The sequence below is a fragment of the Lipophrys pholis genome (genome assembly GCF_963383615.2).
Source record: "Lipophrys pholis genome assembly, chromosome: 5".
NCBI lineage: Eukaryota > Metazoa > Chordata > Actinopteri > Blenniiformes > Blenniidae > Lipophrys > Lipophrys pholis.
This window is the reverse complement of record NC_137628.1, coordinates 11,494,543-11,521,781: the sequence shown is the minus strand read 5'-3', so window position 1 is coordinate 11,521,781 and position 27,239 is coordinate 11,494,543. Positions and strand designations below refer to the sequence as shown.

The following is a 27,239-nucleotide window of genomic DNA, read 5'->3' as shown; positions in this document are numbered from 1 at the left end:
GGCGAGGGGGAGGAAACTGGTACAGAGCAGCAGCAGCAGCAGCAGTGTTGGAAAGCAGCCCAGATGGGAGCTCGTCAAGGTTGAAAAACAATTGCTCAGCGAACAGCCGCTCCTCTACGTATATTTCCCAGAGATGATGTTCATAGAAACCACTGCCAACTACTCTTTCCATGTAAGTTTAATCGGAAAGAAAAATATTTGGGTTCTTTTTTTTTTCTTTCAGCCTGAATGTGACCTTGAATGAGCCTGCATTTTTTTCCCCCCTCTCTGTAAAAGTCAAGTGAGGCCGAGCCCAGCGCAGTAGTCATGGGTGAAGTTTTACCTTGTAAGAGGATTTAAGATCAGGCATAATGACACAGGTCCCTGTGACTTTAAGCTCCAGGCACTTCAGAAAGGCGTCATTATGCAAACAAACTGCCTATTACAACAGAGCGTGCTCGCAGGCCAAAACCCAGTCAGCAGTTACTGCCTGATGCCAAGTTTTGCATTGCTGTTTGTTGTTGTTTTTTTTTTTTTTTACTTTTTCTCATCTTAGTAGCACCGTGTTGGAACCAACCGAAACAACCAGTCATAAAGCGCTCAACTCGATCCAGTCTCAGTCTCAAAAATAGGTGCCAAGAGTCAGTTTTAGGCTCTTTTGGAGAATAGGAGTCCCTCTTCAGAAGGTGCTTAGTTAGTTGCTCTTACCACAGTGCAATTCGAAGGGTGCTAGACGCTTTTTTTTTGTTTGTTTAATGTCCAACAATGTTTAGAGAGCGTGGACAGCTTGGTCGACAGCTTTGAGCAAAGACCACAAGAAGAAAGGCAGATTTCAAAACACTCACGACTGACACCCACTTTGTGGGCTATGGCAACGCCAAACAAACAACAAAATCAGAATAAAAAAACAAACCAGCAAACAAACAAAAAACAAAAACAATATTCGGGTCCGTGTCCAAATTGCAATTTTTCTTTCCCGGCAGGAAATGCTGGAAATGTGCTGTACAAAGACACATCCACATAGTTGAAAAATTGTTGAAGGACCATGTGAACGATGGTGATATGATGCTTTTTCCCCCCTTTTTTTTTATAGCAGAAAACACAAACATGGTTTTTGTGTAGCGGCCACACACATAAACAAACCGTTGTTAGGGCACAAACAGCTCCGGTTTCTTATATCATTGAGGCCCCGTTTACGCGACGTTTCAAGTGAAAATGCATTGTTTTGGCGTTTTCGTTTGAGAAATGTTTCATGTATAGGTTTTGAAAACGACGTCCTCTTCCAGAAAGTGTAGTTTGAAATTTCACTTGAAGTGGTTGCCGTGTAAACGAGGCCTCGTTTTATTTTAGGCAGAAAACACTGACTTTGGTTTGCTTCAGTGACCATGTATCGTCCACCAAGCTGATTTTATGAGCAAGAGAAAAAAATTGCGTGGTGTTATGGAGAGCTCCAATGACAGTAACTGTCTCCAGAGCCTGTTATTTCCGTCATTAGATCCCGGCAGGGTGCCGCGCACCCTCAAATGACAGAGCCATGATGTCTACATGGCATTTTGCAGAAAAAGGCTGCCATGTTTTTGCGGTGCGCTGCCACATAGCTTTTTCTTCCCACAGAAAAAACGCCAGTGTTTTTGTATTTTTTCCATTTTCTGGCTGAACATACTGCTCGGGAATTGTTAGGAGCTCAGACGACAGTGGATTATTCATTTCTTGCATGTCAGAAAATACTGCCATGGTGCTGTGGCACACCACCTTGTTTGTGGCGGGAAAAGAGCAAACCCTAAAAATCAGCTGGTGACATTAAAATATCTTCACATAAATGTCATATCAACACCATCCTAAACTAATGGCCTATGTTATTTATTTTTACCAAAATAATTTTTTTGTTGCCTACGCCAGCTCTTGATGATGCCAACGACCGTTGGTAAAATAGCATATTTTCTAGATCATGAGTCATATTATTTTTTTTGTTGTTGTCTGACTGGTCATGTGACCTATATCAAAAGATAGACAGAATAAGACAGATAGAAGACATGTATAAAAATTTAAACGTAGTGGTAAATGCCATTTGGAACCACTGGATGTGGCTGTGTGACAACACTGCACTGGTAACACAGAAAAACCTCGATTATTACCATATTTCAATGAGAAAAATGTCACCAAAAAGAAAAGCTGAGATATCAAAATGTGCAGCACAAACCACAAAGAGAGATGCAGAAAGAGTTCAGAGTGTGTGAGAAACTTGTGAGGGACTGGACGAGAGCAGAGAAACTGCTATTCAAGACAAAGAATCGTGGATTAAAAGTACAAGCTAAAAGTTGCTGGTTGTTGTGGCTTATTGAAAGTGCCGTTGCATCCATGTATGGAAAAATGAACACGTCCAATACCCTAATAGGGCTTACATAAATATATTTTTCCTCTTCATAACACATTTTCTGACTGCTGTGACTCATGGTCGAGAAAATAGGGTAGTTTCCATGCTTAGCCGAAAAGCTGTGTAACAGTGCCATTTAATTCATCTTATTTAGCCAAATCACAATATAAAGTAATTTTAAGGTATAAATATTCAAAATTTGTTTGTTTTTTTTGAAAAACTTGAAAAAAATAGCACAAGGCATTAGATTGAGAGTGCGATGCAATAATAATGTCACTAAATATGACAACGCTTTGACTGACATAGAAAAACACTCACCAGCAACATTCATTCTTCTCTGCTTTTGTTGTCATGAATTCTATCTGACCTGATGAGAGCAAACGTCTCCTCCATCTTCTCTGTTGCCAAGGTGACGGGCCAGGTTAAATCTAATGAGACTGGATGTCAGAAGACAGAAAAACAGCAGCAGTGGCAGCACTCAGGAAGAAGGCGCAGCATGGACACGGACCCTTCCACTTATTTGCTTTCTAAAATCTACAGGTGTTTTTTTTTTTCTTTTCTTTTTTCTTCTCTATTTGTCATTGCAATTCAGGAAGTTTGCGCTACATAATCGGGTCAGGGGTTGAGATGAGGGCTTGGGGAAGGCATTGAGAACACGTCCCTTATTAAAACTTTTATTTTTTTTCCCCCGTGTTTTTGTGGGTGAGAAAAAAGTACTGCGGATTATCTTGAAGGAGCACCAGGGCTGCAGAGCTGTTAGACTGACCGGGTGATCGTGACAGTGTCAGTCGTATTTCAACTTCTTTCAGATCCACGACGGGAGTGCATTTAAAAGGAATCCGTACGGTGAGGATCATCTTTAAAGGAAACGTGCGGGTAAACATGACGATCTGTCACTTTTGTTGTTGGGGGGGGGGGGGGGGGGGGTCAACGCTGGCAGCATGTGAAGCAGTGAGAGGTTTTGGTGTCCAGTGGATTTCTTTGGTCAGTTTGGATTAAGGTGCGGCTTATTTTTCTTTTTTTGTGGTAAAAGAGAAAGGGTGTGAGTGACTGGGAGGGTGTTCATAAGGGATGATTAAAGCTCCAAGGACTTTTTCCATAACAAACAGATTTTTATAAACAGCTGGTCTGGTGTTGGGACTTCATTTCTTCGTTTGACTCTTGCCGACATGTCAGACGCAATTTGAATGGTATGCAGTGCTTCTACAGGAGCCCAGTCAGGTTTCACAAAGACGGAAAGCAAAAAAGAAACACACCCGCTTCTTTGTTTTCCAGGCCTGGGTTCCTCCCACTTCCTTATTTTGGAACTTCCTTTATCCTCAGATGCCCCCTGGCCCTCAGCTCACTACCGGCCCCCCTGCCCACAACTACGATCATCTACAAAACAGTGCAATGTCTATTCATAGGCACGATGGGATACGAGTACAGCACACGGAGGGAGAGAGGAACACTATGCACGCTCATACCATATGTTACACTCACACACTCACATGGAAAACACAGACTACACAGACAGCAGCAGCAGCAGCAGCAGCAGCAGCAGCTCCGGCCTGCTGGAGGCCGAGCGGTGAAGGCGGCCGCTGTTCGGAGAAGACCGGAGAGGAAGCAGGGTAGCAATTTAATACCCTTCTGTTTAGGTTACTCTTTCCTCCTTCTCTTCTCTCCCAGCTTCTCCACCTCTCACTCGAAACGTGTACAGTTGTGGGCCGTTGGGAGAGGATTGGTCAGGTTGGGTTGTCAGGGCTGGGCGAGGGCAGAGAGTGGAAGAGGGAGCTGGAGCTCTGGGTGAGTGGGTTTACCCTGCTGCCTCGTCCCCTCCCTGTTGGGGGTCTCTGTGCTGGTTCTGGCTGCCAGCGCTCGCTGCCAGAATCCTCTGCACAAAGTCTTTGGTCCGCCCAGCAACTAAAGGACCTGAAGGGGTCGTGGGAAACAAATGTGAGACCACGAATACTCCACAAGCAAGATAAAACTTCATGGTGAATTACTTACACACACACTATTTATTTATATAAATTGTTGCTAAAGGATGAGTACGAGTCCTAACCTTTAGCTACTTACCGATACGGGTACTTATTAAATGCCATTAAGTCTACGCACACCTCCAACAGCCTTAGGGTTGGGAAGTGCGTCGCGTCTACGCACTGCCCTATGCATCGCTGGTGTGTGAGCCTTGAAACTCTTTAGCATGTAGCACGGTGTGGAGTTACATACTGAGCAGTTAAATTAATGAGTGACATCGTTCTAACTCTGCTGGTCCAAATGTCTCTGGTGATTAAGTTGCTGGTGTTGTATGAACTATCTTTCGCCTCCTCTTGATGTTTTGGCAGAACACAATTTACAGTCTGTCTTACTTTTGTCATTCTCGCGGACGATGCTACTGATGTGTGACGTCGCGTAATAATCCCCGGGTTGTATCAAGGATCTTTTTACAAGTACAAGTACCCCGTGCAGTATCGGACCTGATACCTGATCCAGTATCGGTGTCTTCCTAGATCAAGTGTGTTCCTGTCTCACCACTGGACTCTCGGAGGATGTCTTCTAGGCGCTGGGTCATCCCCCGCTCCTCAGTGTCCTCCTCCTCACTGCTCTCCACTCGCCGTCTGATCACCTCTTTTATCCGCAGCAGAGCTCCCAACAGGTTTTCTGTATTAGAAAAAGCAGACTGAATGTGCTGTTGTGCCATTAAAAAAAAAAAAAAAAAAAAACAAAAAAAAAAACAGGACAACTTTTGAAATCTGTGCCAACACAATGCTAAATCCAGCCTTCTTGAGACTTGGGGCCAGATTTTGAAGCTGACGGCTGTTTTGGATGCGGGAACAAAGATGTTTGTTTTGAAGTGCCTAAAATTAGGTTTCAAGTTCAAACTGAGCGGGGTGAGAGGGAGAACAGGCGGCGGTGGCCAAAAGGTCAGCCGAGCAGGCTTGTGACTCATCCTTCCCTTGTTGCCGACATTACATCTCCAGGCAAGACCATTAACCCCTGACTGCCCCGGCCGAGCTGCTCAAAAAGTTTTCTTCACCCAAACCCACAAAGTGTTTCTGACTTCGATCTGTCAGCAGTGTTCGTTTCCGACTTTACAAATCCTACAAACTGTAAACTAAAATCAACCACTCCTGTGGTTGTGTGTTTCTGCAATCATCAAGACATGCAACGTTCAGGGGCAGAAAAAAAAGGAAGTATGAAAATTCTTTCTGGATTTCTTGGGTTTCCTGCAAATCTGCTCCATTGTCTACGACTTGTGAAAAGAATGCTCCATCTAATATGTTAAATGGATTTAACTTATATAGCGCTTTTCCACCACGTAAGCAGTCCACCAAAGTGCTTCACAATGTTAATCACATTCACCCATCACACCCACACACCAATGGAGGCGACATGTGGACATGGGAATCAAACCAGCAACCTTGGATTGGGAGACGACCGCTCTACCAACCGAGCCACAGCCGTCATAACCACGCAGCCAATTCACATCTTTATTGAACTCAGCCATTAAACGTTCCCAGCGCTGCTGTAAACATTGACTGAACACTACATTTAATGGCTGCTCCATCCTCCTTTGGCAACAATAACTTCAGCGTGGCTCTTCAAGAAGCTGCTGATCAGAGGAGGAGGAGTTCTGGACCATTTCCATTACAGAACTGCTTCAGTTCAAATCTATTCTCAGGGTGTCTGCTGTGTGTGGTCCTCTGAAATAAGTCCACAGCGCCTGTGTTCGGTTGACTCAGACCATGGTTTGGACTGTGATGCAGCAAAACAGCCCAAAGTCATGATGATCCCTCCACCGTGCTTTACTGTAGCAGTTTTCATTTGCTCCCTTTCCACTCATGAACCACGAAACACCAGAAAAGGTTGCAACAGAAGCTCACCTGACATCAGATTGCAGACTGAACAGACCAATAAAAACATATTCTTGATTAATCTTCATAAATTAAAATAATTCAGATTTATTTAAGTAAATTAAGAACTAGAATTAGCCTGAATATTCTGACTAAACATCGGTCATGTCATTTTTCACATCCCGTCTGTTTTTTTTTTATTTTTTTATTATTAAATCCTGAATTGATGAAATTCATGGTTTCTTTAAGGTACTTCATGCATTTGAAATGAGCCAGTACTTCGCTGTGTGCTGTAATCCTCAACAGGCTGCTGTGTGTGTTCACAAATACTTGGAGACAATATAATATCCGACAAATATTGAAGCAGCATTATGGTCAATCTGTCTACAAAATGCTGAAGAACAAGTCCTGCTTTTCAGTGGAAGTGAAAAGAAATTTGCTAATTGACGTTTATTTCTAATTTGTGTTTATTACATTAATTTATCTATGAGCCTTATAAAGCTTGTTGAATAACCTCTGAGAAACTTTAATTTGTCTTTGAATATAGAGATATATCTTGTTAAATATCAGACTTTTCAATCCATTTGTAGGGGGAATACTTTGAATATATTTGACTACATGCTTGGCCAAATGTCTTTTTATGGACTTCAAAATCTGGTCAACATAGTCTCGGGTTTATCGTAGCGCTCTGCAGTGTCTGCTGGGATAGGCCCCACCCCCTCAATCAGTTTTTCGTCTCAGACGACCAAAAATCGGGCTGTTTGTTGGAGCCTTAAGGCCGTGACAAAGTGAAAACGCATCATTTTTGCATTCGAGAAAAGTTTCTCGTTTAAACAGCAACAAACGTTATTTGTAAACAGGGCCGGAAATCATTGACGGACCAGACATTGGACCAACCACTGTGAAAAATTAAAGGAAAATGTTTAGTTGGTTTACTTTATCTCATGTTCAGTTCTTTATCTCATGTTCAGAGGCTCCTCCACCTCCACCTCCACCTCCACCCCCTTGCCCTCCTTCTCCTCCTCTCAGGTCATGTGACCTTGACAGCTCTCCTGCCAGCGTACATTATACTCTAAACTGATGAGAATCCTCTTTTGTACGGCGTCCGTCTCAGCAGGAGGTGTGTGTGTGGGCGGCGCACCACAGGGGGTCTGACCACCCCTCACACACATACACAAGTTTCTACAATTCACGCACACACACACACACTCGTCTGGAAGTTTCCCAGCACTGGCATGGCTCCAAACCTCCACTTTCTGGAAGTTTTGTGTTTAATGTAAAAATGTGTTTTGTATGAATGTAAAGTACGGCGATGCAGAGAGAGAGAGAGAGAGAGAGAGAGAGAGAGAGAGAGAGAGAGAGAGAGAGAGAGAGAGGCGGCCCAACAGAGGATCGCATTAAAAAAAAGGAGTCATAGGAGGAGGTGGAAGAAGCAGGGGAATGTGTGAGGTTGAGCCTTGTGTGTTTTGGAGCTCTGCCAGAGGGACAAAAAAAGTTGTGGGGAGCCACAAGTAAAGCCTCTGCACTGAAATGCCGGTTCAGGATTAGGAATGACTGGAATGCTGAAGAATTCAGAGAAGAAAGGGACAAAAGGCAGTTGGATGCTGGCTGGGCTGGAATGAAAAGAGGTTGAATTAAAGAGGAGGAGGAGGGGGATGACGAGAAGGAGGAGGAAGAGAAGGCAGCCTCCTGGCTTGGTGTGAAAAACTTGGCAGAGTGGAGGCGTTGATTATTAGACTGGAGGAGAAGTCGCACCTCACAGGTTTTCCCTGGATCAGCGTGTTTACGCACTCCTCGGTGGTCCTGTTACCACTTTCTGCAATAATCTGGTTTCTTAAACAGAACATCTTCAAATCTGATTTCTAAGTAATTTCTTTTGATTTATGCTTTATTCTTTATGCCCAACGGCGCTGGGGAAGTGTCGGCTTGACCACTTTTCCAACGATTTAAAAAACACTATAACTTCTTAATGAAACAAGACACAAGTTGGAAATCTCTGCGTATTCCTGAGGAAAAGCTTCAAGTCCTGATGAATGATCTGTATATCAGCTGGTATGGAGAAGCAAACAACATCCAGACCCTAAAATCTACAGTTATTAGCCAACATAAATGTACGGAACGTCCAGGAGAAACCACAAATCCACAACTCTGTCAGAGACAGCTTTTCCTTCGAGCACCCTGCTCTTTCTTTTGGTCATAGAAATACATGCACTACTTAATGAAGAGAGCCATCTTATGAAGATATTCAGTTTCCCCCATCATGTAAAGGTGGGATTGTCATCAGTTACAGTAAAAATATCCTAATGTTGCTTTCAACCTTTAACTCTCCCCTCAGTTCCTTCACTTCCTGAATGAAAGAGTTTGTCTATATCCTTTATCCTTCCACCTACAGGCACATGCTCCAACATCATTATTAGGCATTTAGGCCATGTTTGGTATTTACGCACAACACTGTGCAGGGACGCATGATATCGAATAATGACAATGTGAATATACTTTTTTTTTATGTATTTTTAAAAGAAGATACAGGTACAGAAGTATTCACAACCATTACCTGAAGATCAAAATTGAGCTGAGGTGCTTTCTGTTACCATTGAGGCCTTGTTTACACGACAACGTCTTCAGTGAAAACACATAATTTCTGTGTTTTTGTTTCAGAAAAGTTTTGTATTTACATGGGAACATTTTGAAAACGATGTCCGTTTTCACTGAAATGGCAGAAACGATAAAAACAATGTAGTCAGCCTGCCAAGCCATGAGTTGGTGCTGTTTGTTGTTTTTGTAATGTAGCGACACACATGCAGCAGAAAACAATAGATTAACAATGGAAGTGCACAGACATTTGTATGGACAGACTTAACGCTGGGCCATATGGAAAAAATGTGATTTCCTATTTTTTCTGATTTGTTTTCCCCTACTTTTAAAAGAAAACAAAAAGTCCAAATGACACAGATGTCTCAAAACAAGTTTTAAATATTGGAATAAGTTTGTTGTGCTGCTGCCTTTTGAAGCAACGGGCTTCAGACAAACCTTGCAGTGTGCACTCACTTGTTGCATGTCTGTCACTTCCAGACAACTGACGATGTTATTCTTTTTTCGGGAACAAACATCTCGCTCTCGTTAGCAGTAGCGATCTTGTTGCTGTGTGTGCATTTCTGTGTGCATTTCTGTGTGCATTTCTGTGAGAGAAACAAGGGGGAGGGGGGAGCTACGGGAGATCGCGGGGGCAAAAAGTGCGCCGTAGCAATTTCGTTTTTCTCAAATCGACTGCAACAAAAAACTTGTATCAATCTAAAAAAATCGACATATCTCCCAGGCCTAGACAGACAACCAAGTTGGACTGTCACTGGCCACGGTGTGTATGCGCAGTATCAATGTACAGAGCATTTCCAAAAAGCCCCCCCACCCCCCGTTTCCCCGGAAACAGAGTCGGAGGATTTTGGGAATGTCCCATATTGGCATGGAGCTGGCAGCATCATGTTTCACCAAGCACATACTATTCCTACAGTGAAGCATGGTGGAGGCAGCATCATGCATCACCAATCCAATACCATCCCAACAGTCAAGAATGGTGGACACAACATCATGCTTCACCAAGCCAATTCCATCCCTAGAGTGAAGCATGGCAGTGCCAGCATCATGCTGTGGAGAGACGAGTCAGGATAGAGGAAAGGTGAATGCAGTGATGTACAGAAACTACATGTACAGACTGGTCTGGACCTCAGACTGGCGCGACCGTTCAACTTTCAGCAGGACGGCCTGAAGCACACAGCCAAGATATCAAAGGGAGCTTCAGGAGAACCTTGTGAAGGTCCTTGAGTGGCCCAGCAGCCAGGGCTCACACCTACATCTGATTGAGTATCTCTGGAGAGACTTACAAATGCCTGTGCACTGAGCTTGAGAAGTTCTGCAAAGAGGAAGGAGCCAAACTGTCAAAAGATACAGTACGTGTACCAAGCCCGTGGCATCATATTCAAAAAGACTGGAGACTGAAATGAATGCCAAAGGTGCGTCAACAAAGGCTGTAAAGACTTCTGTGCATGTGGCTTCTTCTCATGTTCTCATTATGAGGTATTGTGTGCAGATGTTTGAGGGGAAAAAATGAATTCAATCCACTTTGGAATGGAAAAAGTGAAGCGCGGTGAATACTTTCCGGATGCTCTGTATATCGAGGGCAGAGAAAAGAGAGCAGCCCCTTTTAAAGCAGCAGTACTGTGCAATGCACCTGCCGCAGAAAACACTGTTGATAAGACACAATGACGGCGCTGTTTCCTTCAGAACAGGGCTGAGCTGCGGTTCCAGTACTGACCGTACTCCTGGTTGAGCCCCCACAGCTTGATCTTGTTGGCTTCGTGCTGGGCCTTCTTCTTCAGCCGGCAGGCCCTGAAAACACCAGAAAATAAAACACCGTCATTCTCTGGAACAGGAAACTCTGCTCTAATATTCCCGTTGATCTCGGCATGATCCTGTTACTGCGGCTGCTGGCTCACAGCGCGAGCAGCTGGAGAATGATGAGTGGAGGGGGGGGGTTTGGGGGGGAGTAAAGATCGACCGAGAGAAACATCACTCCGTTCACAGAAGAAACATTTGACACTGTGACACGGGAAAGATGCGGCCTGTTTGGTTTCACAATATTTGGCGTCGAAAGGGAAAAAAGAATACTGCGATCAATGCCTGTTAAATATTAACGCCTCTCACTGGGGCTTTCTTTTTTCCTGCAGCTGCGAATCAGATACATGAAACTCAAGGAAACTAAATACTCGCAGGTCAGTAGTGCTCAACAAATTTTTTTTCTCAGCACTTCATGTGCTGATGCCTCAGACAGGATTTAATATTTCTAACATATATATATCTGTTGCTAATGACTGCAGGACCAGGGAAGACCTTCTACATTCAGATGTAACACAGGTTTTCATATTTGTAAATGCAATCACAGACGCAGAGCTTCTGAAATGGGCCCTGCGCTCGATGCAAATCCCAAAATAGTCCCATGGAAGTCGTGCTTTTCAGAGTGATGGATTACCTACAGCTGCAAATTGATTTAATTGGGCACGCTGAATGAAATGGAGCCAGTGGCTGCCAGAGAGGTGAGAGTCAAAAGCTTCAGTTTGGTACGAGGCGGCAGCCGCTCGTCTTTAACGTACGTGGAAATGTTTGCAAGATGTGAAGCTTTATCTTGTCACCGCACATGATAGAGAGAAAAACAGCCTTCTTCATGATTTATTTATGGTCAATTATTATTTCATTAAGTTACTTTTTAACAGGAGCAACTACATTTGCATCATGTCAGATGACCCCAGTTGGAAAAAAAGCTTGATTAAGGTCCAGGTGACACAACAACGTTTCAAGTGAAAACGCACTGAGTTTGCATTTTCGTTTCAGTAAAGTTTCGCGTATAGACGGTAATGCTGTAATGCTTTGAAAACAATGTCCGTTTACACTGAAAAATATGTAGTTAGAATGGCAGGCCACAAGTTGGTGCTGTTGTTTGTTTTTGTAATGAAACCACACACACACACACACACACACACACACACACACACACACACACACACACACACACACACACACACACACACACACACACACACACACACACACACACACGTGCAGAGAACAATACACTATAAACATTACCAATGAGAGTACACAGACATTCCTATAAAACTACCAAGTCCCAGAAGAATATGGACTGGGGGAGTCATGACACTCTGCAGGCAAACATTGTTGTTATTATCTAGCTACTGAGCATGTGCAGAAGAACTATTCACTACAGCCATGGTGTGCATGAAGAGTCGCAGCGTTTCAGAAATATAGAGTTTTACCCCCATTTCCACAAAGATGGAGCGTTTTCAAAAAGTAGCATTTTCAGTGACTCCAAGCATGTTTTCGTGAAAATGGACACTTAAAATTCAACGAAAATATCCTGAAGTCAAAATTAGCAAACAATATTGGCATAATGTGTAAAATCCGATCAGTATTAGATCAAAATTCACTCAACTTATTATATAAACTCCATCATTCTTCCATATCTGAGTTATGGTGTGGAAATATGGGGGAAATAATATGTTTGTGATGGAGCGGCTCCATCAGCAACGGGGCAACAAACACACAAGCCCGCGCTCGCCCGCACTCGCCCGCACTCACCCGCACTCGCCCTGCTGTTACGCAGGCAGCGGAGACCCTCAGTCAGTGAACGCGCAGTGACACCCGAACGCATACACACACACACACCCTGCGTAGCAGACGGCACACCACGATACACGCCACACTCATTTCCTCATTCCCCTCCGTATTTCGCATGACATCATTCACTGAATTCATCTTTCGTTCCCCACCTGTTAGTATAGTCAGCCAGGGGTGCACACTTGGACTGGCTATGTTTTACCTGCGCATACATTCAAACATCCTCACACACACACACACAACACTTACCGGTGACATGACGCCTGGTGACAGGCAAGACGGGGGTGGAGTTAACCCCCGGGTTTATAACGAAGCCTGAGCGGGACTTTAGGGTCATGTGATCGTTTGGTGTTTGGTTTAATTATTAATTTTTGTTTATAAAGGGAAGTATGTCGTGACTTTATTTGGAGAATGTTTTTGTTCATTTAAATGGAAAAATGAAGTGTCCTAAAAATAGGATGTTATTATTATTGGTGTTATTAAATTATGATTGGTGCAGAGGACTCAATCACACCCCTGGGAGGGGCATAACGGTATAAGAGCCGTAGGCAAAGCTGCATACGGGAGTCATTACTGGAAGTTGCACTGTAGAGCAACACGACTCGAATAGACCTGTTTTTTCAAACCCACCCAGCTAAAGGAAGAGCTGGGATCATGGTTATGTTTTTTTGTTCTTATTGTAAATATTTTTTGTCACTGTAAATATCGAGCACTGGCACTGTTTGGGGCAATAAAAGGAAAAAGTCGACTTGCCATTTGGAATTACGGTGGTTGTTCTTTGAACGGGAGCGAACCCCACCACAATGTTGATGATAATTATAAAAGTGAATTAGCAGAGGCGAGCTTCACAGCGCAGTTAACCACAGCTGTCCGTGGACGAGTTGTCCGTTCACCGCTGCAGGCGGGGAGGCGGCCATTGTTGAGCGACTTTATATACATAAAGTCCGACATACTTTTTTTTTTTCTTTCCCTGCTGAGATTTGAAACAAATGTTGAGCCACTTTTTCAAAGGAACTATGTGTCGTTATGTGTAAAAATACATTACTAGGTCACTGAAATGTCACAAATAATTCACTTATAAGTCGTCTAAATGGGAATCGTCTAACTGGGAATCGTCTGTCTGGGATGAAACTGATCTCACTTTAGGGTCACTTCTGTGTTTGAGTAGCGCAACAATGGCACAATTATACAATAAAATGTGTCCATTTATTACAAGCTTTGTATCAAAGGCACGGGACTTGGGAGTTTACAGTTGAGAGTCACCGTAATAGCAATCTAAATCTGTCGTCTGTCCATACAAATGTCCGTGTACTCCCATTGTGTGTGTGAAAAACAAACAACAGCACCAACTTGTGGCCTGGCATACTAATTACATCGTTTTCAGCCTTCCTGCTACGTTGCTGTGTAAACGTGAAACTTTTATTAAAAGGGAATATTTAGATTATAAGAGGAAAAGGTAACAGAAATGGTTTTGTTGGTACGAATACTGCCTACAGTAGTTTAATGCACTCACTGATGAACATGTCAGTATTTGTGGAGAATTCCAACACGATGGAAAGTCCCTCCGTTTGCCAGCCTCTAAGACACAAACCTATCCATTGTTAAGTGTATTAGCAGCCGACCTGTGGGCTCTGCTGCTCTGGAGTGTTTTCCTGTGTGCTAGCGCTGCAGGCAGGTTGTTTCAGACATGAAGAGGAGAGAAGAGAAGGTCCGGAGGCGGTCAGAGTAATCCCACGGCTCACCCCGGACCCGGGCTGCCACAAATGTGACTGCACAAAAGAGGAAGAGTCTTTACAGAAGGAATTCCTGCATATCAAATGAAAGCATGAACTCAGTCACATTACAGTAAGAGCTGCCCTTCACAGTAAACTTCCTCCTCTGGTCTGCCTGCTTCAGTCCACAGTCCAACTTCTTTCATCTCCATGCCAACTTTCTAATGGATGGTGTGTTTGTGTCGTGTTTAATATATGTTTGGAATAACAAGATATTCCCAGAGTCCCCCTCCTCTTTAAACTGCCTGTAATAATGTCCTGAATCCCCCCCCCCCCCCCCCCCCCCCCCCCGCCTCCTCCTCAGATGAACTCTCTATGACCCATCCTTCTCTCTTCATCTCGCTCCTCGTCTGCCTCCTTGATCCTGCCTGATTTCCTTCCATTCACCTTTCATCCTGCTTCTGTCGCTCTTGTTTTCCCTCCATCCGTCCCATCAGAATAATGTCCAAGGTAAACTCCTTCAGAAGAGCCGCTTCTAAAGCACTTGTGGTTCTCAGGGACAATCCTTCACGTCTTTATAAGGTGAATGTATATATATATATATATATATATATACAAAAAAAAGCTTATTCTGGTTTGTTCAGTGGTTGGTTTCCAAAGGTCTTCGTACTGGACACTCTGATGAAATTAAATCCTTCCTGGCATGTCAAAACAAAAATGTGAGGCGCTGTAAACACCACCGATTTCCCATCAAATGTATTTAATGTATTCTGTAAAGTGTATACAGAAACATGTTTCTCACTGCAATCCTCCAGAAATTTTACTTCAAAAGTTCAACTAGCCCATGACACATTGAACATTTATCAGGCAAGAGGCCATATTTGGTAAATTCCTTATTTCCTCTTTCTTTCATGGTGACAAGAAAAAGTACCATATTTTCTGGACCACACATTACACTGTTATTAGTATCCTTTTTTTTTTTTTAAGGTTGTAACTTATATTACGACCAAGGATGCACTCATACTACTTTTTTTGAAGAACAAGTACGAGCATTAACCTTTAGCTTCTTGCCGATACCGAGTTGCTAACATTGTTTGTTCTTTCTTGTTTTCCTGCTGCTGACACAGGACGCCATGTGATACTCGCCGGGTTGCATCAAGGACAGTGTTTATTTTGCTGACTATGACTATGACGAACAATATTAGTCAACTAACATTTTTCACGGACGAAGACGAAATACTGACACTTTAAAAAGACACGACTTAAAAAGAGATGAAAACATTAGGGCCGGACGAAGAAACAGGAAATCCAATCAGAGCTGCTCTCATTGCGAGACAAGTTGTGAAGACAGCCAATCAGAGCGAATCTTAGAGGGTAGGTTGATCTATGTGAAAGTAGGGGAGACTTTTTTTTTTTGAAGAGCCGTTCTAAACTTTACACATTTTGCAGGATGTTTCCACATCAGTTAAATTGTTCACATTATATTTTGTTGTGTAAAGTTTCAGTCTTAGTTACACAGCTTTGCTTTCAGTTTCACTTCACTTTAGCTCGTTAAGCACTAGAAGAACATGTGTTGGCGTGCAGCCGGACTGAGTGCAGCAGCAGCAGCAGGTCACAAACTACAGAAATGACATCTGGTCACATTTCACATACGACAACAGGGACAAGAAGACTCTGCAAACTGTGTGGAGCAGAAATCGCAGGGGTAAACTCCAGCGATCTGAAGCTTCACTGACAGACTTCTCATCCAGAAATACATGTGAAGATAAACATACACGCTGAGGTTATTTTATTAAATAAACCACAGTGTTTCTGCTAAACTTGGAATAAAATAGAAGCTATAAGAAACTACCTCTGAACTCTATTGATTAGAAGATTCACTCTCTGAACTACTATGAGTTCAAATATTCAATGTGCTCAAATTGAGTCAAATGTGTTTTATTATCGTGGATGTAGTACATGACAAGACAAAGTGTGTGTGTGTGTGTGTGTGTGTGTGTGTGTGTGTGTGTGTGTGTGTGTGTGTGTGTGTGTGTGTGTGTGTGTGTGTGTGTGTGTGTGTGTGTGTGTTATAATCTATTGTGAAATTGCCATTGTCATGTTTTTGACATTAAGAATAAAATATAATACATGTTTTGTAATACAACTGTTTAATCTGTGTCTGTATTGCATATTGAAACTTGAACACCATTCTATAACAGATTGATGGATATTTCCAATCACTGGATATTCTGGAGAAACACTAAGTCCACTGTGGATTTAGTCGACGAAAACTCTTATGACACTTTGTCGACTAAAGACGAAGACCAAAAAGGTTTCAGATTACTAAACTAAGACTAAAACTACATGGCAAGTTACTCAAAAGACTGAGACAAAATCAGAATTTGTTGTCAAATTTAACAAGTACGGGTACCCCGTGCAGTATTGGACCTGATACCTGATGCTGGTATCGGTGCATCCCTAAATACAAAACTACTCAGAAAACACAAACAGAGCAGCAGAAAGAGTTCAGAGTAGGAGAAACTTGTGAGGGACTGGAAAAACCTTTAAATTCTCTGAAAAGTTCTACTCATTCCCGACAGATCCAGAAGGTTTTGGCGCTCTGATGGTGAAGAATGTGTCTCACCTCGAGGCCAGCTTGTTCTTCTCCTTGCGGGACCGGGCTCGGGCCACAGCGGGCAGGTCGTTGACGGGACCCATGCCATCGATGGCGGCGTTGAGCTTCTGAAGCTGCTCCCCAATGTTGTGGAGCTTCTGGGGGTTCGGCGTCAGGTCGCTGGCGTCTGTCTTGCGAGCCTTGCGGCGCCCTTTTTTGCCTGAAAAAAAAACAAAACAATGAGATGAAGTCGATAGCTCTGGAACTTCCCGTCAGTAACCTCTTATCAGCGTGTGAACACCCACGATTACTTCACAAAAATGGGCTATTAAACGTTCTAGTTAGGTAGAAATAAAGCCAAAAATCAAGGAAAGATGACTACATTTTTTATAAAATAATGTCTGCTGTTGATGGGAAAACTAGGATATAAAAACAAAACAAAACATGGCCGTCACCACTGGTGTCGAGGGGCAAGAGAAAGAGCACTGTTAGACATTAACATCATCTATCTAAGTGTTTGTATCAGGTGAGCATGTCATATGCAGGAATATTTTGGAGTTAAATACGAACACTTGTGCAGATGATGGTAATGTCTTTGTACTTTGAGATTAATCTCTTTTAAATAACAGTGCTCTTTCTCTTGGCCCCAGCAGCATCTAAGAAGAAGAAAGATCGGTAACTTTGTTGTTTTTGGTCCGTTTTCCTAGATGTCTGTGGTTCTGACTTCTGTCCTGTGGCCACCAGGTATGAAATAATGTTGAAGTAAAATAGATATTGTACAACACAAGATATTGTAGTTTTTTTTGAAAATGACCAGATTCCCAATGGATTTTCTGCTTTGTCATTTTACACATCTTGTTTATTTTAGCCTCACGATCAGAGGAGTTTCAGATATACAAGCTATATTTTTTGTTTTTATTTTCCTTTTCCCTTTATTTCATGTTTTAATTTATATTTCCCTTTTTTTTCCGTTCTTTACTTTTTGCAATTTTCTTTTCCCTTTTTTCTCCATTTTTTTTTACCAACCTTTTTCTTTGCCTCAAAAAAAGCTACACTAATTTAAAATAAATTTTCTTTGCCCATTCTTTGCATTAGTACTTACAAGGTAACTACATTGGTTTTACATGTCGGATCACTAACTGAGGTGCATTCGGCATAAACCTGCACATGTTGATATATAAAGCCTGAATTGAAAGTATACATGCGTGAATATGAACTGTGAGAATTGGATTAATCTTCTCCAATGCTAACCTGACTGGTAAATTATTTTGATGCAACAGCCACACTAATGCACTCACTGATATGACACGAGTGCAGATTCTAAAAGAACAGGATTGTCTTGTCTAATAAGTTCTAATCTCATATTCTAATCTCTAATTGAATGAGTTATAATGTCAGACTACTTTAATAAATATCCACAGGAGGAGGTGATGTACAATTTTGCTGGATTAGATTATTGGACGGTGTGTTCCTGCAGCATGCTGTCAGACTGCAGCCGTGCCCATCGTTTGATTCATTTAACCAGAGGATTGTTAAAAAATTCCCATTTTGACATGAAAGCTGCATGTAGGGCACACGCCCGAGGGTCCCGATCTGATTTATGTCACATGAGAGAGAAAATGGGACGCGCTCGGCTGCAGCACTCTCAATACACTCGCTCACTTACTGCTTCACCTCGGTGATTTCAGATCTGATATTTATCATGCTGACGACGTCTTCCCTGAATCACTGGTGCATTCTGGGAGTGAACTCAGTGTCCTCACCCTCTCGGCGGTACAGTGTGCTGGGCAGGGTGCTGGAGCTCCAGGACAGGGACCAGTGAACGTCGCCGCCCAGCTTCTTCTTCGTGGCCGACTCCCGGGACCGCCGGTACTCCCAGAAGCAGCGCCGCTTGGACGGGCGCTCGCCCGGCTGCCTGGCTGGCTCCGCCTCCACCTCTGCATTCAGAAACACACACAGAACAATGTCACGCAACAAATCCTAAATTTGTTTATTCACATCTTAAGTATTAGACGAAGGCCCCATTTATCCCACAACATTTTCAATGTAAAAAGCAAAACTTTGGTGTCTGTTTCGATGACTATGGTGTTTGGAGTCACTGAAAAAGCTACTTTTTGAAAACGCTCCGTCTCTCTGGAAATGGGAAAATGCCACTGTTCTGAAACACAGTCGTAGTAAATAGTTCTTCTGCACATGTGCCAGTACAGTAGATGGACAATAACGACAGAGTGTCATGACTCCATGTCTGGACTCACTACTGCCACCTAATGCACCACAGTGGCATTACTTCAGCTTTACACACTGCACCATAATTTTTCACATAGCATAATTTCTTCTGCTTTAAACCTTGTTTATACAACGATGTTTCAAGTGAAAACTCATTGTTTTTGTGTTTCATTTCAGGAAAATTTTGCATTTACACAGCATTGTTTTTGTAATGAAACCACACACACATGCGTGCAGAGAACAGTAAGCACTAAACTTATTATGGTGACTGTCAACTAAAAAAACTACCAAGTCCCAGGAGAATATGGACGGGGAGTCATGACACTGTGGAGGAAACATTGGTCTTACTGTCCAGCTACTCACACATGTGCAGAAGAACTATTTACTGCGGCTGTGGTGCTCATGGGCAGTTTCCACTGTCTACAAAGTGTTGTTTTGGTGACAGAGTCAGAACATTGTCAAATGTTTCCATCGTGGGAGCTGCTGTGTATTGTTCTGTTTTCAGTGACTTCGAGCTCCGTTGTCTAAATGGACACAAAAAACGCAACACACGCTTTTACACTCTGACGATAATGTTTTTTTATTCATTTATAAGAATTGATGTAAAATTATGTTTTCTGAAGATGTGTTTTTTTTGACAAAAATGGATTATCTACCAGGAGCGCGAGCATTTGTATCTGCGCTTTCCAATTCCAGATTGGAGATCTGACCAAAGTTACAACATAAATTCATTTGAAGAAGCATGCTGAACATTTGTAGATATCACTCCTGGTTCTGCTTTAACACTTCCTTACAATGTTTCATTTTTTTTCAGTGCTAATTCTAAGCCTTTACATTTCCATCTGTTTCTATTTTTGCTTGTGGAGAAGAAAAGCTATTGGGTGTTATTTGGTGCAGATGGTGTGCCACAATCACCTGATCAAATCACCCACGCACAGAATCAATACTCCGCAGACAGTGAGGAGGTGGACTGAAACGACAGCTGCATAGAAGACATTTGTTCCAGGAGAAGCAGCTGACCGACAGCTGAACCCTAATCATAACTGGCAGGTATTAATGCTTGTGTTTGCCTGCAATAAAATCGCACTCTGAGCCCTAATCCACAAACACACACTGTACGTCCCGATGACAAAGCCACGGCCGGCCCAAACTGTACGTCGTCTGGCATGTGCATGTGTCAGTAGATTAGGCCGAGGCCAGCGCAGCCTCTGATAATGGCGTCATAAATAATAAAGCTTTTGCAGAAGCATGACAAAAATATTAGTAACACCACGCAAGCGTTAAGTCCAAGTTTACTGTGAGTGACACACACACACACACACACACACACACACACACACACACACACACACACACACACACACACACACACACACACACACACACACACACACACACACACACACACACACCATCTACAACAGCTCCAATTTCTTCTTTAGTGGGCAATGGTAACTATACTAACAGTAACTATACATGTTCCCCAACGTCCGTTGGCGAAGGTAACAATTATGACCTAAAATGACAATAATCTTAAAACAAAGCCAATTCTAGTGATACACTGTTTTCACTTGAAATATTGAAACTGGAAACATTATTCTTTCTCACTCTGGTAATATTTGTCATGAGCTGCTTTAACATTGTCATTTCCCCTCTGAGGAATCAATTAAGCTTCCGCTTCCATTCATTTCCTGCAGACTCCAATCTGGCCACCAATCCAACAAGCAAACAGTAAAAATTTTATAAAATATAGATTTTTTTTTCTTCCAACAAATATCTCAAGAGTATTTGACAAAACACAACACTGAGACCCAAGCTGAGATATCAGTGATGCTGACATTAGAGCTCGCGACCTGGTTGCTATCAAACCGTGCTCATCTCAAAGCCGTGCTGTCAGGGGAGTTTGTAAAAGTTTGCAAGTTTTTCTTGGGACATTTCACTGTATTTTGCACCAGGTTTCATTAAAATTGGCTTCATGTTGAGATCGTAGTCCTTTTCTGTAGTAATTGCTCATTTTCATCATGTATAGTCTGCGCCACAACGAAGAAAAACGTTTAATTTTCTATTTAAAGGTTATTACACTACAGCAAAGCAGGGAAACGATCTGCACTATTTACTTTAAATGCACAGAAATTGCTTTTCCTTACCAAGACTTGGCCTCAAGAATACATTTGCCGTCTTACAGACGAAGACACCCAACCAAACATCTACACCAAATAATTCATTTAACCCATACCATCTGTCCAACAGCCAGTGTATTCCCTACCGTCAACTGTGAAAAGGAACTAAATCAATGCAAAAACAAGCGTTTGCTGCGGTGACGACTAGAAACAGATACATAAATCTGGCAAAACTACATCCAGAACTTAATGCTCCAGTACACAGGACGAGCCCCCATTCTGTCATGACCAGGCTCAGGGCCATGGCAAAAATTGAAACCACACTGGTTATTGGAATCAAAATCTGTTTAATTAACCCAAATCTCCAACTGGGAAAAAAACTAATGTAAATGAAAAGCACATGTGCGTGTCAGTATTATCGTAAGTGGCAGTGATGGATCAGTGTAAATGGTGCATGTTGTGTTCAGGTGCGCAAAAACAGAACAAAAGGAGGCGCATCCGTCCCTGACAGAGCTGCAGCGTGAAGAGAGGCCAGCAGAGAAAGAGCCTCCAGCGTTTATCTTCTGCTGAAGCACCAGCTGCTCCCAATCTGCTGATTTGTAATCAGCTGCTTCCACAGGTGTAACGTTCAAACAAATACTCACTTCAATACCTTGGAGCTGAGCGTTTCTACCCTGGAGTGTTGTCGGAAAATATTTTAAGACCTAAAATCAAACTTTTCACAATTTATAGCTTTAAAATCAATCAATACCATTATTTGTAGTTTAACTTTCAACTTTAAATATGATACATTATAATCGTCCGGCAGTAAAATCTGTATTCCACAGTCATGGTATAATTTGATTATGAGCTCACAACTTCAGCATAAAAATTTGCATTTGGGTTTTACTGGTAAAAGTAGATCAAATCAAGCTTCATGTGACTCCTGAACTGAAATGATTTCAAGCCTATTTAACAACCTATAACAGCTAATAGCGTCACCTTTTTCAACTTACTATAGCCCACAGTGTAATTATTTAGGCCTTTTTTCCAACGTGATAAATCCCATAATGTAATAAATTTGGCATTTTTCATCCATCCATCCATCCAACCATTCATCTTGTATCCCGCTTATCTTGTTCAGGGTCGCGGAGCGCTGGAGCCTATCCCAGCTCACTATGGACGAGGCCAGGATACACCCTGGACAGATCGCCAGTCAGTCAATGGGCGCGCACACGCACGCACGCACGCACACACACGCACACATCTGTACAGTGTTAGATTCGAGTCGTGCGGCTCTGGAGCCGTCCTGCAGACACGGTGAGACATAAAAACCAGACGGCGGCATCACAATGAGGAGCAACAATGGAGTCCTGAAATCTGACCCGGAGCCGGTGTCTGAGGCTGAGCCTCTATTACCTCGCTGAGATTTGTTTATCGGAGCCTGGGAATAGATGGCAATCAGAGGGGAAGTCAGACTTCATGTTTATATCTGGTGTGCTCTCCTCTCCTCTCTGCTCTGAGGTAGTAGCCACCACCGACTTCACATGCTCACTCATCTTCTGTTTGTTATTGAAGGATTAGGTGGCTTTGAAACACTAATGACTTCATTACGGTGTTTTATTAACTCTGCCAATCTGAAAGTCATTAAACCCTGGTTGGATGAATTAAAAACCCGTTTTTTTCCACATCTGGTTCTAGAATCTCTGGATTATTAGCGACCTCACAGACTCATTCATTCATCTACTGCTGGTTTATGCCAATATCTTTTTTCTGCTGAAAAGCTGCAATTCAGAGCCAAAACGTGACATTAAACAACTGTTTACGTGGTTAGTGTGGCCCTGCACTGGCAGGAATCTGGTGATGCACATCACGGAACAGGGGTCTGATTGTGAGCCGGTGCCTCCACTGATCTGGTACAGCCCTCTATGCTGGATTCACGGAGCATTCATCAGCGCCGCAATACAGAAAATCCCCCATTTCTTTGTCTTAAAAAATAATCTATAAACATATTCTGGTGCAAACAGAACAAAGCAGGATAGCATCTGAAACCAGCTGCAATAAATCCTTCAATATTCCTGCTTCTGATTTCACTGGAATTCACTTTTTCAAAAGAGTTTGTTTGAAAGAATTACTAATGTATAAAGCAGGGGAGTCAAACTTTGCCAAAACCAGCCCACAAGAGGCTCCAGTCAGGCCAAAACCACAGAGCAAATTATAAAAAGTTCAAGGAAAACAGAGATTTTTTTGAAACAACTATCTTCAGAGTAGCAGACACAACGCAACACTGAGACCTGAGCGGTGATATCAGAGATGCTACAGATGCACTGATACCAATATCAGGTTTGACACTGCACAGAGTACTCATAGTAGTAAAAGCTACCAGATACAATCCGGCAATTATTACATGACACCATATTTCAGCCACGTCTCCAGCAGGTAGACAAGAGAACACAAGGAATGTCAACAGTTTGGAGATTCTTCAATATTAATGAGAACGACAGAAGTGAGAGTGACTGTGATTTATGTTCTGCCAAAATATCAGGAGGAGGAGAAAGGTAGTTTGTACAACATCAGCAACTTCATCACCAGAGGCACTTGGACCAGCAGAGTCAGTTCGATGTCTCTCAGTAGTTTAGCTGCTCAGTGGATTCAGGTTTTTACACCGAGCCGTGCTACACGCTATATTCTGAAGAGTTACACTCATTAATGGTGAGTTCAGTCCCTCGGCCTATGGTCTACAGTACACATCGCCCGCTGCGTAGATAGACGAAACGCCGTATGTGTACTGTAGACTGTGAGTGCTGTAGGGGGTGAGCGTAGCGCCGACACAGAGGCTGTGCAGAGGTGGTTTGTGGCGACGCATAACCTTGGCATATCGTTTACATGTGGAGTGTGAACTCGGCTTAATGGCATTTGATAAGTACTTGTATCGGTATTCAGTATCGGCATGGAGCTAAGTGTGTATCTCAAATCAGCAACTATTCTTCATATCTTGAACTTGATCATTTTCATTACATACCCACATAATTTGAATATAAGAATAATTAATAAGCATCTAATGAAAATGTACAAGATGATTAGTTAATAATTTCAATATGTTTACGTGAGATGATATTGTATTAGAAGGTCATAATAACGTGGAAGCTGAAGTTTTGATTTTTTTTTTATCTCCAGTGAAGGGATTTGATAAGATGTACTTCAAAGAGTATATTTTTGTGATAAACTTAATTATCAGTGGAAAAAATTCCACAAGTCAAGGAACGTCTCTCTTCCCTGGTGTAAATCCAAATTTTTTTCTTAAACATATTACTCAGAAAAAGCTTCAATCCCGAGCAAGTGCAAGTACATCTTGTGCAAATATTAGGTATTATTAGCTCCATCATTTATCACCATCGTGCATATTTTTGCACATCTTAGGGATGTAATTACTCGTCGAGTCACAGACAGATTACAGAAATATTTTTAGATGATGGAGCCAATTATTTCTGCTCACGAGCAACAATCACACAAGATTCTGTGTTCCACGATGGCCACATTTTTATTAGTAGTATTTATTATTATCAGTGGTTATTAAATATGCCACAGAGTGAAAATACTTAGTAATCATATATCCTGATTAAAAGCCTCACACACGGTGCAAATATGATCTCAGGTGTAACCTGGTCAGATGCAGAATGCATATTGTGACTCATGTTTAGAAGACGCTCAATTTACATAACAACAATTTAACATCGTGTTTTCGATTCAGAAAAGGTCTGTTTACGGGGAAGTGGCAGAATCGCTATGTTTAACAGTGGGAGTACACAGACAGTCATATGAACATTGAACAGATGAGGAAATTGGATTGCCATTACTGTCACCTATAAAACTACCAAGTCCCAGGAGAATATGGACTGGGTCATGACACTCTGGAGGCAAACATTGTTCTTATTTGCCATCTACTGAGCATGTGCAGAAGAACTATTTACTATGGCCGCTGTCTACACAGAGCTTTACCCTGAGCATAGTCAGAAAGTTGTGTTTTCCCCGATTACACAATGATGGAGTCGGAGCGCGGAATCTCGTACGGTGAACAACCAGATCGCAAATGTGGCATTACTTAAACCAGAGTTCTGCAACCTGCCGCAGCTGAACCCACAGCTGGTTCTTCAGTAGTGGCCTCTGGAGTGGCTCCCTGAGGCCACGTTTACACATACCTGGGTTTTCACAAAAACTGATATTTCCTCCTCTACGTTTACAAAAAAATCTTGATTGACACGGACCCGCGTATACACCCGGTTCAGAGCTACAATGAGCAGCCAAACCTGTAGGGGGCAGTGTAACGAGAAGCATGAAACCATGATAGCCAATCAGAATCCTGGAAAAAAACAGGACGTCACGAATTGTGACGTAAATATCCGCCTAAGCCTCCTTTAGATGCAACCGGATATACGGAGTTTATCCAGATCTCCACTGGAGCCGGAGTTTTCAGGAATCATTGTTTGTGGTGACTCGTAGCAGCGTTTATGTGTAAATACTGAGAAATATCAGCTTTTTCAAATACCCGGGCACGCGTTAAGGTGGCCCGAAGCTTTCAGAGAATTCTTTATTTTAATTCAAATTTTTTTTGCATTCCACACTGACTTTCAAAAAGGTCTAATTTCCAGGATAAAACAGATAAATAAGGTAAAACTTTCTAAAACAGCCAGAACAGGGGCCTGTACTACGACACCGAAAATTAAATAATAACAATAATGATGGAAAAATTTTCAAACTAAAATGATAAAAATTTGAAGTATATCTTTTTTTCAGAAAAAAAAAATGGAAAAGAAAGCAACATTAAGAAACATAAGAAAAAAGGAAAAGAAATTTAAATAATTGAAAATGAAAATATAATAGTAGTACAGACAAACCTGCTCTAATCATTGGGAAATGCACAGTAGCTAGAAATTACTAAACAGGACACTTGAAAAGTTGGAGGTGGGGAATCAAACCTGCAACAATCCCATTGATAAGAGACCACTTGCTGAAACCATCCCAGCCCCAGCTGCCTACTGAGTTACTGAACAAGAAAATGATTCATAATGGGCAACAATACCATTTTATATACCATGCGACTTTGTATTCTGCATTTGTATTTGGACAAACTCAGCAGTTAAACATGCAGAGTAATCAAGAGTAATCAGTGAGGTCAGATATTTATCACAAGAGTGCTCGAAGCGTTCATGAAAAGTGCTGTGTACCTGCTTTAAAAATCTCTTTGTTTGGCTCAACAAGTAATCCAAAAGATAAAAAATAATCAGCTCAGCTGTTGCACGAAAGAAGCCCAAACTCACGTTAGGCTGCAGCAAACAACAAGTAGTTCAAATGTTTAAGTATTATCACAAAGGCTGCCGGTTTAATGGATCGAGTTATTGTCTTGTTCTGTGTTTGTGAATAAAGAGATAAGAGAGATAAGTGAGGTGTGGAGACACAACGAGGCAGGAGAGGCGTTTTTTAATGAGCCACCAGCTGAACGCTGCAGTCTGTGCTGCTTTTGAAGTGGCTTTAAAAACAAATCCCGCTCATCTGTGATGGCTGTTTTACAATCTGCACCAACTTTCATACTCTATTTAACATGTTCAACTACAAGCCCGCCCCCTTCCCCCTGAACCTGTTACAGATGGTATCTCGGAGCATGAGCCCCCCCCGAGGCTGCGTGAACACCGGTCCAGCAATCACGTCTATTTACAGAATGTTGTATAACAGCGATTCACAACATGTGGTTTAATTTCTGTTCAGATGGGACGTTCAGTGGATCATGTGGATCTGCGTGTTTTATGTTCAATGTCCTTCTTGACACAATGCGCTGATATGACAGTTTTCCACTGGTGAACATCCCCCAAACTTCACATTTTCCTCACAATGTTTGGCTCAGTTTACATGACAACGTCTCCAAGTGACAACGTCTCCAAGTGACAACGCAAAACGTTTGCTGTGTTTTAGGTGTCCATTTTTATGGCAATGATGCTCAGAGTAATTGAAAACCACTTTTTAAAAACGCTTCCAGTCAGTCTCCATGGAAATCAGGGAAAACGCAATAAAAAAAATAATAAATACTGCTACTGCACATGCGCACCAGAGCCATAGTATATAGTTCTTCCACACATGCTCAGTCGATGGACAATAACAATGTTTGCCTCGAGAGTGTCATGACTCCTGGTCCACATTCTCCTGGGACTTGGTAGTTTTATATTTAACACTCACCAC

The 27,239-nt window shown here is 42.3% G+C and overlaps 1 protein-coding gene across 1 annotated transcript in view; it reads right to left on the bottom strand.

Annotated features, from left to right (window-relative positions):
* Window positions 1-2,922: 2,922 nt before the first annotated feature.
* Window positions 2,923-27,239, bottom strand: part of LOC308109857 (uncharacterized protein) — a 37,584-nt gene continuing 13,267 nt past the window's right edge. The window contains exons 7-11 of the mRNA XM_080463668.1: window positions 18,447-18,620; window positions 16,714-16,903; window positions 10,499-10,572; window positions 4,868-4,996; window positions 2,923-4,264 (exon numbers count right to left, since the gene is read on the bottom strand). Coding sequence (XP_080319794.1) covers window positions 4,149-4,264; window positions 4,868-4,996; window positions 10,499-10,572; window positions 16,714-16,903; window positions 18,447-18,620 — 683 coding nt within the window. The 3' untranslated portion in view covers window positions 2,923-4,148. The remainder of the gene's footprint in view (window positions 4,265-4,867; window positions 4,997-10,498; window positions 10,573-16,713; window positions 16,904-18,446; window positions 18,621-27,239) is intronic.